Source organism: Lycorma delicatula, chromosome 1 (genome assembly GCF_047948215.1).
Source record: "Lycorma delicatula isolate Av1 chromosome 1, ASM4794821v1, whole genome shotgun sequence".
Lineage (NCBI taxonomy): Eukaryota > Metazoa > Arthropoda > Insecta > Hemiptera > Fulgoridae > Lycorma > Lycorma delicatula.
The window spans coordinates 123,327,626-123,340,294 of record NC_134455.1 but is presented as its reverse complement, the minus strand read 5'-3'; the positions used below and the strand labels follow the sequence as shown (position 1 = coordinate 123,340,294).

General features: G+C 31.9%; 1 protein-coding gene across 1 annotated transcript in view; it reads right to left on the bottom strand.

Annotated features, from left to right (window-relative positions):
* Positions 1–5,216: 5,216 nt before the first annotated feature.
* LOC142321818 (elongator complex protein 1-like) overlaps positions 5,217–12,669 on the bottom strand; it is a 101,319-nt gene continuing 93,866 nt past the window's right edge. Inside the window, exons 16-18 of the mRNA XM_075360245.1 lie at positions 8,299–8,438; positions 6,147–6,186; positions 5,217–5,380 (exon numbers count right to left, since the gene is read on the bottom strand). Coding sequence (XP_075216360.1) covers positions 5,307–5,380; positions 6,147–6,186; positions 8,299–8,438 — 254 coding nt within the window. The 3' untranslated portion in view covers positions 5,217–5,306. The remainder of the gene's footprint in view (positions 5,381–6,146; positions 6,187–8,298; positions 8,439–12,669) is intronic.

Here is a 12,669-nt window from a genome sequence, read left to right as displayed (position 1 = left end):
AAAAATCAAACCATTTCAGAACTTGCTTTACTTTTAATGTGTCCATCCTATTAATAAATAAGTTACTTTTTTTAATGTAGCACTTTATTCTAAAGTTCGAAGAACAACAATGACTTCCGACCAGACGGTTGGAAGAACAAACCATTAAAAATACACAGTAGGTGTATTGCCAAGATGGGACGGTGTAAGACCATCATAATGAGACGAATGTTGTCAGATTCAGGGAAGATGTCGCATGAGCTTTTTAATGCGTGCAAAAACTCGTTGAATGTAAAGGGATCGTTTAATTCGCAACCGAATCTTCATCTTCTACCGATATTATTTTTATATATATATAACTCATGTCTCTGATATTCATTAGTGTATAATGAAGTTAGGGACACTGAACGAAAACGTGTCAGGTTATTGCGACTAGAAGTGAATTGGACTGTGCTGTGTGAGGTTGTGTTTTTATCGCTCTGCATTTTTTCGTATTTTTGATTGGTTTATTGGCTTTTTCTTACTGGATTGTACGACGGATATTGTGATTGGTTTGTCAGAAGTGTTTTTTTAATAACCGATGAGTTATTTGTTAAAAACGGATTTTTTATATCGATTTTATTAATATTATTTTTGGTAATAAGAGCTATAGTCTCCTGTTGCTAGCCTTGCGTGCTTGCACCGGTGGATTAGTTCATACGACTTTGAAGGACAACGGTGGTTGTTATCTATTGGTAACATTGTTTGCGTTTGAAATTTATAAACAGCATTTAAATAAGGTAGTGTTGTCTTATCTTATATGGTGAGAAAATAGAATTAATTATTAATTCTATTTTCCATATTTTGGTGGTATTAAGAGTGTCATCCGTGATAGCTTCGGTTAGTAGCTAGTTTAAATAAGCTAGATTTACTGACGTCATAATAGAATTTAATTTCTATTATGATAATTGATTATTATTTGATAATTATAACTATTGATTATTATAATTTCTATATCATTATTATATTACATGTCAGAAATGTCTCTACCGAACAACAGGACCGATAAAAAGGAAGTGAAGAGGGCGGCGCTGGTTGAACCCGAGAGGACAAGGAATCTGAGGTCCTGTACATCTGGCGGCACGAGGGTTATCATCAGGCAGGTGGACACTTCGGAGGATGAGCCTGCCTCCAGCGACTCCGAAGGAGGACGCAGCTGCTACAGAAGAGATGGACGTACAGTCAATGTCATTAAAATGGAAGGTTGAAGAGGTGGAATCTGGCACAGATAGCGACGTGTCCGATGGTTCTGACTTGGAACGATTAATGGAGCAAATTCGAGTTTTTGCAGTCTTGTTGGTAGGCTCCGAAGAAACCAGGAGTTGAAGGACTGTGCCAGGCGTATCCGTGACTAAGTGGGAAGTGTATAGGATTAGATTAAGGATCTTTATAAGGCGTCTTTTCTCAAATTTATGGTGGTCCATTATTTCCAGACGGAGGGCGATATTAAGTAATGTCATTAAACCTGGGGTAATCACGAAGGAAAATTTGTCAATGTTAGCAGTTGGTGTCTCCGATTTCATAAAAAATAAGTACACTATACACTATCTCAGCGAGAACGCAGAGGAGAGGTGCTGACTGATGTCCTGGTGGCCTTGAGGAGGATTGTTAGTTAAGTAAGGCAAAAGAATTACCTATGTTATCCCGGCTGGTCGATTAGGGGAGACCAACAGGAAAATAAATCTGAGTTACCTCTATAATGGTGTGGAAGATGAGGTCAGTGTATATGCTCCACCCGGTGCGGAGGTTAGTCATGAGACACAGAAACAAGGTGTGCTTAAATAATCGCCAACGGTGAAGGACAGTGGCACCATAATAATTAAGTCAGCAGGGAAATTCTATGTGGGCCTATTTAAAACAGTGAAAGAAACTGTCTCCATGGAGGAGGCTGGGGATATCCTGTCTATCAGAAAGAGCCCTAAAGATGAACTACAATTATGGGTGAATGGTTCCCAAAAAGCTGAGGAGCTTAAAACTGTGATATGCAACAAGTCAGGGGAACTACAAGTAGATCTGTGGTCGAGGGGAGGCCACAGGGTAATAGTCCATATAAAAGATATGGAGGCTGGGACGACAGTGGATGAGGTTGGGCAAGCAATCCCGATCATTAGTGACGTGGTTGAGTTTAGTGTCACTTCTGTGAGATCGGCGTTCGGTGAGACTTTGAAAGCCACAGTCATCACTTCCAGGAAGTTGATCGAAAATATAATTAAGGTCGGTTGGGTGTTCTGCCGGACCCAACTCAGGGAATCTAATGAGGGCTGCTACAGGTGCTGGGGGACGGGTCATGACTCCTCGATCTGTAATGGCGCGGACCGCAGTCGATGCTGCTTTAACTGCAGAGCAGAGGGACAAAAGTAGGCGAATTGCAGGGAACATATTAAACGCGTCTGGTGTGTAATGAGAGCGGTTATCGGATGGGCAGCCATCCGATGAAGTGCCTCCAAATCAATACGAACAGGTGTGTGGCTGCCCATGATTTAGTTTGGGCTGCAGCACCGGCGAGCGGAGTTGACATCTTGAGCGTGTTGGAACTGAACAGAAGGATGGTTTCCCCGGGACTGTGGCAAGTGGGCAAGTCTGGACATGCTGCCATAGGAGATGTTTTTGGGGCATATGTAGTTCTGAGTGTAATAGCAAGAGGTACTAGAACAGACCGAATATAAGCTGATCTCAGGGTATACGAGGGTAAGTCAATTATAAACCGCAATGAAGTTATACATTTTATTGCAATACAAATAGGAAACTTACATGTACATCATTTTTCAACATAATCTGCATGCATTTCAACGTACTTGGCCCATCATTGCACAAGATTCCTGATGCTCTCATAAAAGAAGGTTTTCGGGTGAGCTGCGAGCCAGGAATGCACCGCTTCTTTCACTGTTTCGTCCAAGGTAAATCGACGGCCCCTTAATGCCTCTTTGAGTGGACCAAACAAGTGGTAGTCAGAAGGGGCAAGATCAGGACTATACAGAGGATAAGCCAGTACTTCAAAGTTGAGTTTCTGGAGCGTTTCAGCTGTGTGGGCAGCAGTATGTGGACGGGCACTGTCGTGCAACAACAGCAGTTCTCGGCATTTGCTTCAAATTGCAGGCTTCAGCTTGGCAGTAAGCATCTCACTGTAACGCGCATTGTTTGTTGTCATGCCCCTTTCCTCATAATATTTCAGTACTGGGCCTTGTGAGTTCAAAAAAACCGTAAGCATCAATTTTCCTGAGGTTGGGTGGGTCTTGAAATTTTTTTGCAGGGCGAATTTGGATGATTCTATTCCATACTCTGCCGTTTACTCTCCGGATCGCAATGATGGATCCATGTTTCGTCACCAGTGATGATTCTGTCTAAGAAGATGTCCCGTTTGTTACCATAGTGATCCAAATGTTTTTGGTAGACGTCCAAGTGCGTCTTTTTATGCAACTGTGCGAGTTGTTTTGGGACCTATCTTCCACAGACTTTATGAAAACCAAGTCAGTTGTTGATGATTGCGTAAGCACAACCGTAACTAACTTGCAGACGATGTGTCACTTCATCGATAGTTACTTGTCTAAGAAAACCATGTCATGTGCATACTGTAATGTAGATTTGTTATAGATTTTACTAAGTCAGTTTTATTTTTACTAGTATTGGGAGGTATTTGGACACTATTAAGTTACTTTTATTTGTGCAAACTATCACTTACTCAAGTACGATAAAGTAATGATTATATTCTAACTCTGGCAGAAATTATTTTATAAAAACAATAATCTACTGTAACCAATTTGCATTTAGTTATATATTTTATTTTATAGAAATGTAAAAGTAAAATACGCCATGCAATGTTGCAAACTTTGATCTGCGAATATTTTTGAATTTCCTATTACAGAAAAAAGATTAATATTGTAGACTCATTAGGTTTATAACTAATTTAAATTATAATTTAAGGCTCATTAGATAAAACTAATTCCAATAACTAAGGGTTTATCAAAATTTTATTAAGCCATAATTAAATATTTAAGATTAGTTAAGGCATAAACACGCTAAAAAAGATATCTGAAGTTAAAATCTTCCTGAAATAAGTCACTGATTGAAGCGTATCAAAAAATGGTTTAACATGCAACATTTTAATCTTACAGCAAGAATATCATAAATCTTTCAAAAGATAATTATATAGTTCATTAATTGATCTATTGATTCAATATTATACGGAAAACCCTTATTTCCAAGATGAATAATCCAATTGTAAATAGATTTATGTAGAATATTTATAAGAGAGCTTATATACATTTTCTGCCATTTCTTTACTATTCAAATTATCATAAAGGAAAAATGGGATAAGCTATGAAACATTAATAAGCTCAATGATTGAATGAGTTTTAAATGATTTGAGAAACCAGTTAAACTAGTTCAAATAGAGGAAATATTAAAAAATTGGTCTTTAGATTAACTTTTAATTACACTCAAATCTCTAACCTAGTATAACTAAATGATTGTTTTTTTTTGTTTAATATAATTGAAGGATGGTTAGGTCTGATGTTATCCATTAAATACCTTAACCAGTTATTGAGCCCTTTGTGCAATCACTGGGTAAGAAATGGAGTTCCAAGTCAGACACAGACAGTTATCACTCCAACTAATTCTACTATGGAACAGCTAATTTTCCTAATCTTGCATGTTAACTCAATATAGTAGCTATCTCATTTCCATGGCATCAGTTTCTGAAAGGATAAAAGAATCAGTAAAGAGGAAGGATGAATGATCAGCCCTCTGCATTTTGTTCCAAAAAGTTAGGGAATCATCTCCCAAAGCTATCTGTTCAGCTTCTTTCACCGGTAATTTTATTGCAGCATACAGACAAGCTGTCAGTCAGCATTGGATGTTTTACTTTGGATGAACTTGTATTTTTCCTGTAATTGTTAGCTGAAGGAATAGAGAATAAAATATTTCTCACTGACAACATGATCTTGTAAATGGATGAATCTTTATTGAATTAATTTGTTATAACTGATTATTTCTAGATAACCTTTATGAAAAACCAATGCCTTTATGATAACCAATGTTGAAAAAAGCCAAGCCCAAATGTGAAACTTTCAGTAAACCAGTCATGATCTAGAAATTAAGCTGACGTAACTGTTTATTTAATTATTAAAAATTGAAAGAAATTATAAAATCATGTTAAGAGATTTACAATTAGATACCTGGAAATTATAGACACAACCATGTACTCTAACATCATTTATTTACAAATCAAAACATATATTTACACAAGCAACTTAGAATAAATTACTATTTTGTAGCAACAAATTATTAAGTTAATTTATATCCAGAGCTTTTGAACTCCATGAAGGTTTAATGCATGAACTGGGAGGAAATTTTAACTGAGCATCTGAAAAAAAACAACAAAAACCAGTAATAATTAGTACACTTCCAAAAATGTATTAAAAAAAAGGATATAACTGTAAGAAACTGATATAACATTAAAATTACGAAAGTTTCATTATATTGTTTTATTATGAAATGTAGTAGTCATGTGGTCTATTATTTATAAATCAAACAATTCTGTATGAAACACCACATAGAATATGTTACAAGCTGAAATATTAAACTACGCTATAAAAGCAATCAATCAAATTTCCACTGAATGATTTTGTGAGAGTTTAATTCCAAAATGGCAGGATTAATAAGGCATAAAAATCTTTTATCTTAACCCTGCAAATAACATTGGGTAAATTTCTATAATGAGATATAATACTGCTGTTATCATAATTTTATTACACAAGCTTGTAATTGAACAGTTATTAAAATTATATTTAACACAAAATAAGTTTGCTCAATTTATTATTGCTTTCTCTGTGATTATGTGAAAGAAAAATGGCTTAATAAATTTGTAAAATGAAAAATTCTATGTAAATTTTATTAATGCATTTCTACATTGGGTTCTGCCTACGTTTATATTCTTAATTTTTTATTATTTTAATCTTGTTAACCTATTATAACTATATTTTTTCTAACTTAAGTTAAAAGATGCTAGAATTTGCCAAGAATTGAACCAAGACCAGCTAAATTATAACGCTTCACCAACTAGCTAGTTAGCATTAAAATTATCACAAGCATAACAAATTAGGATTATTATGAATTTCTAAAGTACTAACCTTGTAGTTCATTAGCTGTGGTGATGTCATTTTCATTAGGCTGAAAAAAGAAAAACAATCAAACTGAATACTAAAAACAACTAAAAATATAATTCTAAAAATATAATAAATGAAGTTATAAATAACTAAATATAAAAGCATTACAAAATTAATAAGACAGAACGTGAAGCTGCTTTATAAACCTCTTTTATAAGTGATTAATTGTAATGAAAACACACTAAAAACAAAAAAGTATAAAAACAAACAGTACAATTTATTTTTTGTGGGAAGTAATTATTTAGTATCTATTTTATATTAATTTGTTAACAGTTTCATACTTCTATACTATATAAATATTTTTTTTTAAATATTTCATTTTTTCTTTAATAGTTAAAAAAAAAGTAAATATTACATTGTAAGGTTAATAAAGATAAAATTATATCTTTCTGCCCTGTTACATATTTTTTTGTTAAACAAAATCTCCTTACAGTACAATTTATCCTGATTCAGTATTAAATTGCATATTTTCAACTAATTTTCTTCCAATTTTCAATCTTTAAATACGTTACAACTTTATTGATGAGAATTTTGCAATTTCCTGTAGCCTTCTACATGAAGAATGATGTAAATGAAAATTACACAACAGCAAAAAATTAAGAGAAATTTCAGGAGAAAATCTATAAAAATGGCTATTCCGAAGAAGTATGAACAGAAATTTATGATTTAAATGGTTATACAGTTAATATAACAAATCAGGCAAAACTTACTAACAATAAGTAGCTTTTAACTTAGATGATAGAGCTTTTATTGTTCTGGTGATGAATTTCAGCAACACTAAAAACCTTAAAAATTTGGTCTTTTTTATCATTATGATAAACAAAAAAAAAAACTTTTTTTATCATTATAACTGTTATCTAGCAACATGGCTGAGTAACTTTCTTGATTGGATTTAAGTCCCTTTTCTCACAACCTATTCAAAATTTGTATTTTAATAGTAATGAAGATAATCATTTGAGAAAAAGAAAGAGTTAAACAAGTCTAGAATTTTTGGCAATTTTTCATTTGTTCAAATTCTTATTAAAAGAAAAAATCACCTTTAAACAATAATTATAAACTGTGATGTTTATTTGATCGAATCATTTGTAATAAAACTTTTATATAATGAACAAGTGAAATAAAAGTCCACCTCAACAATAATTATGAGTCGATACATGATTTATCATTGTAATTTGTCTGAAATTCCATTTCACTGAGAAATGGAATTTCAGAAAAATTACAATACATATTCCTCCCCCTCTTATACATATTCCTTATTTAACTATTCAAAATGTAAACAGATCTCTATGAAGGAATGTTAGCATCTCTGATTTCATTGAGAAGGATGTCAGTTTCAATCCTGATCAGGTATTATCTACATGCTATAAAATTTGTCAATGTCATGAGTAGCTATAACCATATTAAGTATGTGTAGTAACAAATATATAAAAAAAATTAAACCTCAAACATTTATATCCATCTTTAGTTTGGGAGTAAGTGTGGGAAATTAAAAAAAAAAAAAAACATATTTATTATGCCACTATTAATAGTATTTAAAAAATTATTATGTAAAGTTTTTATCAAATTTCTTCTGGGTTGAGATAGTAGTCCCAAGGTGGGTAAACTCTTCTGTTCAGTTTTCATAAAATCTGATAATACTCACAATTATTAAAAGAATGAAAGAATTTCAATCATACTCTTTTTCCTGGGTCCAAGAGGAGGCCTACACACAATCTGGCTTTTACACAAGAGTTTATAATATGTACATTTACGTTAAAATGTCAAAAAATAAAAATCTGAATATTTAAATTATTATTATTTTTTCATTTGAGAGAGTCGGAAGATTGTGAGGGAAGTTTTAAATCTTTTTATAGCATTACTGAAGCACTTTAATTTGTCTCTGAGTAAACTTTACATCAAAATGCATCTTTATTGAGATACCTATCATGAGTTAAAGGGTAACAATCTCATTTCCATGTCTGATTAATTTGTTTACTTATGAAACAACAGTGATGATGGATGATCATGAATTTTTAAACATGTGAAAAATGCCATAACAGTCTTGAACTTAGAAATAATAACCTCCTTATAATAACAATAGTAGTAATATAACAATATTATGAGCAATAAACAATACCTGTGGAGGCCAAACAGTTGTCCTTATTTCTTGTACTGTTTTTAAAGTTTGTTTCATTAATGTTTGTAAAGTTAAAGCTAAATTATCAAAATCATCATCATTAAAGTAAAGTAAAGCTGAACAACTTCTTGAAACATCTTCTGCAATAATATCAATAAAAAGAAATTATTATATTTTTATACTAGTGGACATTTAAGAAACATTTAACAAATGAAAACTGTATTGGGTATGTATTTTCATGGCGGTGATCTGTTTCATCTGAACCTAAAAACTAGATTTAAGAAACTGACAAAAACTTACATTTATATTTCAATAAGTTTAATGTATTATACCTTATATCAATGTTTCTCAACCTTTCAGTATTTACGACACAATCTTCAATCATAATTTTCATCGCACCCACACCTCTCATAAAACAACAATATATACAATAATAATAATAATAATAATAATCTATTTTGACGCTACAGCTACAATGTGACCTTAATTACAAACCTTACAAATTACCAAGAATAAGTAAATTTATTGATACTTGGCAACACCGAATCGCTGCTTGACAACACCAGAATCTTGCTTGCCACAAGGCCGCTATGTTGTTCAATCTCTAGAATTTTATCTAAAGTCAACTCATCGGACTTCTTAGGAACACAACACTGTTGCTTCTCAGACACAATCAAATCTATCAGTTTAACACCTGCAATAACCAACATTGCCTCCCGTGAAATAGTAAGGAACCACCTGTTACCGTTAACAGTACAAAGCATTGAGCCCTCAATAATGCCCCGATAGCTTTTTTTTTTTATTTGCCTAAACAGGCGCCACATACAGCATAATAGCCTTGCACACACCTTTGTACATGATGCTCATGGTCTTAAAGTTAAGACCCCAATCAGGATTGACCACATGTCAAACACCAAAGAAGGCACTACAGGCCTTCTCTGCAATGTACTGAAGGTGCTTCTTAAATTGCAGTTTCTTATCAAGAAACCTCCTGAAGTAGTTTTGAACCTGAACATATTTGATATGCTGGCCTTTGAGGAGCATCATCGCCATCTTCTCCAGGCTGAACGTCATCTTACGTTGATGAATGTAAGAATGCTAAACCATTCTGGAAGCTTGAGTGGCTTAGAGTTCTACCTCCCTCCGTTAGCATCTCTCAACCAGCAGGGGCACATTGTCAGCATAAGCCACAATGCAACAACCATTGGGCAACTTCAGCTGCAGCAGAGAATGAAACTCTTCCACCCGAAATAAAGGACCTAACACTCTGCTCTGAAGACTCTCTTGGACAGTAACTTGCCAACCTCATGGCTGTCCTTGCAGAGTAGCACATCACGATAACGATATCAGAAGTAACTCTGCATTACCTGCAATTCACTTTCAGTTCATTCTCTCTTCTGGAGTTGGTAAATGGCAGTTGGGTGCAGTACATTCAGCATTACTATTTTAAGAGATGTTTACTATTGTTTAACGGATGAAATCACCATTTTTCTAGAAGAGGAAACTGACCAGAAGCCAATAAGTTTCGAGACGGTATATTTGTGATGGAATTGAGCTGCTTGGCCAACATATTCCAGAAGTTAGATATCTTGAACTTTCAACTCCATGGAGCAAATGCATATATGTTGGATACAAGTAATAAAGTTAATGCTTTTTATAGAAAATTGAAATTGTAGAGCAGAAAATTAAAGAAAAAACCTAGAAATGTTTGCAAATGTGGATGAATGTGTTAAAACTTACAAGGCAGAAGAATAGCATGTGAAAGTTGTTTTGTAACCATTGAAAATCATTTAGCCATACTGGCAAAGAATTTTAAAAAGTATTTTCTTGCTGACGACGACTTGGTAGCAAGTTACAAGTGGGTTAGGAGTCCATTTCAAAATATTCCTGAAGGGCTCTCAACTACTGAAGAAGAAATCTTCATAGACTTCATGACAAGTGGCGAAATCAAAAGACAATTTAGTAATAAATCACTCTGAATTTTTGACAGAAGTGGATGATGAGTTTTCTTCATTGCAAACAAGAGCATTAGAATGATATACTATTACCATTTTCAACATCCTACCTTTGCAAAACCAGATTTTCTATGGTGGCTGCTTTGAAGACAAAATATAGATCTCAGCTAAATATAGAAAAAGAGCTTAGGGTGTCTATTTCTAATGTTAAAACTTCTTTCGAAAATCTTTGCTCTGCAAGACAGGCCCAAGGGAGTCACTAATAATTATTAAACTTATTTTTAATTTAGTATTGATAAGTTAATTATTAAATACATTGTGCAATACTGATGCAATCCTGGTTATAAATGTGTATTTAATATTTACTATGCCAGAATGTATTGTTCTGCTTTCCTTTCAGTAAATTAATAAACTTTTTTAATATCTTCTTTGTGATATGCTCGCACTCCCCTATTTAGTGTTATCACACCTCCCCTTGGGGAATACACCTCACAGGTTAAGAAGCACTGCCTTACATGCTACTAAGTTATATCACTCATAAAAGTCATGCAAACACAATAGTGTTATTTTATAGTTCAAAATTTCTATCAAAAATAAATGTTATATTTTCATATATTACTAATTCCACTTAAAATTATTAACATTATGAACTAAATAAATAGCTTTTTTCACAACTGAAAAGAAATATAGGTTTTCTGGAGAAATAAACAAACTATTTAGTTCATAATGTTAATAATTTTTAGTGGAATTAGTAATATACAAAAATATAAAATTTTCACAAAAACTGAGCAGTGTTATGCTCAGTTTCTTTTTATTGTATTTGCGCAATATAATTTTAATACATTCAATTATATTGCATAATACAATAAATTAATAATTATTGTATTATTAATATATATAAATAATATTTTTATTAAGTCAGTAGGTTTATAATTTTTGAAAAACTTTTCACACGCTTAACCAATTTTCATATTATTTCCTCGCATACAAGCTGAAATTTATATGATAAGAAATGCAACAAATATAAACTAACTTGCTAAAAAATTCACCTATATCTAAAATTTATCAAAAGAATTTAACATAATTCAACCAATGTATTTTATTATCCTTCAAGTGAATACAACTTATATGCTATTTATAAAGAACATAATGTTTAAGTTATGAACTGGAGTAGAACATCAACTAGTTTGTAGCAAACATCTGAAATTAAAGAGCTTTTTATATGTACCTTATTTTTAAAGGAAACATCTTTTACATACATTCTATACAAGGTTGTGTAAAAAAAATCAAAATGTTAAAGTAGACAAACTAATAATGTAGAAAGAATGATATACACAAACAAATGAATAATATACGTAACAGGAATAAATTTTTATTGAATAAGTCAAATATTTTATTTTTATTTCCTGAATTCAGAGCAAGTTAATTAATTAAAACATGAGAAATTAATTTTATTCCCATACTGAAGAACTATTTATCCCACTATTCAATCATTTGTAGAATTTATGCAACTTAAGTCTTTCAGAGACTAATTATTAACTGTTTTATTGACATGTTTAACATCACAAACAAGTGAGATGGTCTGCAGAAAAACATTTCTCATCTACAGAAACAGACCTCAAATCTAAAAGGAAGTCATTAAACTTCTAGAATCTCTCGTATTTTCTTTGAACATCTTCACAATACACATTAATAAAAGTATTTTAGACAAAATTAATTCTTTTTGTATTACAATAACAACTGATCAGAACCTCTCTTTTAATGATCAAGTAGATTAAATTTACAAAAAAAAAATTCAAACACTTGTAATTACCTGTAATCTAAGATTATATCTAAACCTGGTGACAATAAATTGATGATTAGTAACACATCATGGACTGATCATCTCCAATATACAATGCTTAACAGAGTTTCAGAACAATGTTAATAAAATGTGGAAGTTTTAAAATTTTTAGGATAAAGAGGAGTATTTGTTATATGGTAACAATAAGGAAATATGAAACTTGAAGGCAACTGTAAAGATTTACAATAAAGGACAATTCCTTTATAATTTATTTAAAAATCAATAATTGCAGGCTGGCAATTTTTATGAATAAAAATAAACACAGAGAGACACTTAGTATTATTACATAAGAAACCTCATTATTACAACAGAACACCTGTTACCATTTAAACCAATAGTAATTCAGTTAATGGAAATTTTGAATATAACTCATTTTTCTGATGCAACTATAGATTTTTACTTTCAATGCAATTTTATTTTGTATAAATTTATAAGCAGAAATTACTATGCTACAAAATATGAATATGAATATATATATATTCATAATTAAAATAATTGTTATAATTAATTTAATTTACAAGCTTAACAAATTAATGTTACAACTTCTATAAATTCATTACCAAAATAAATACT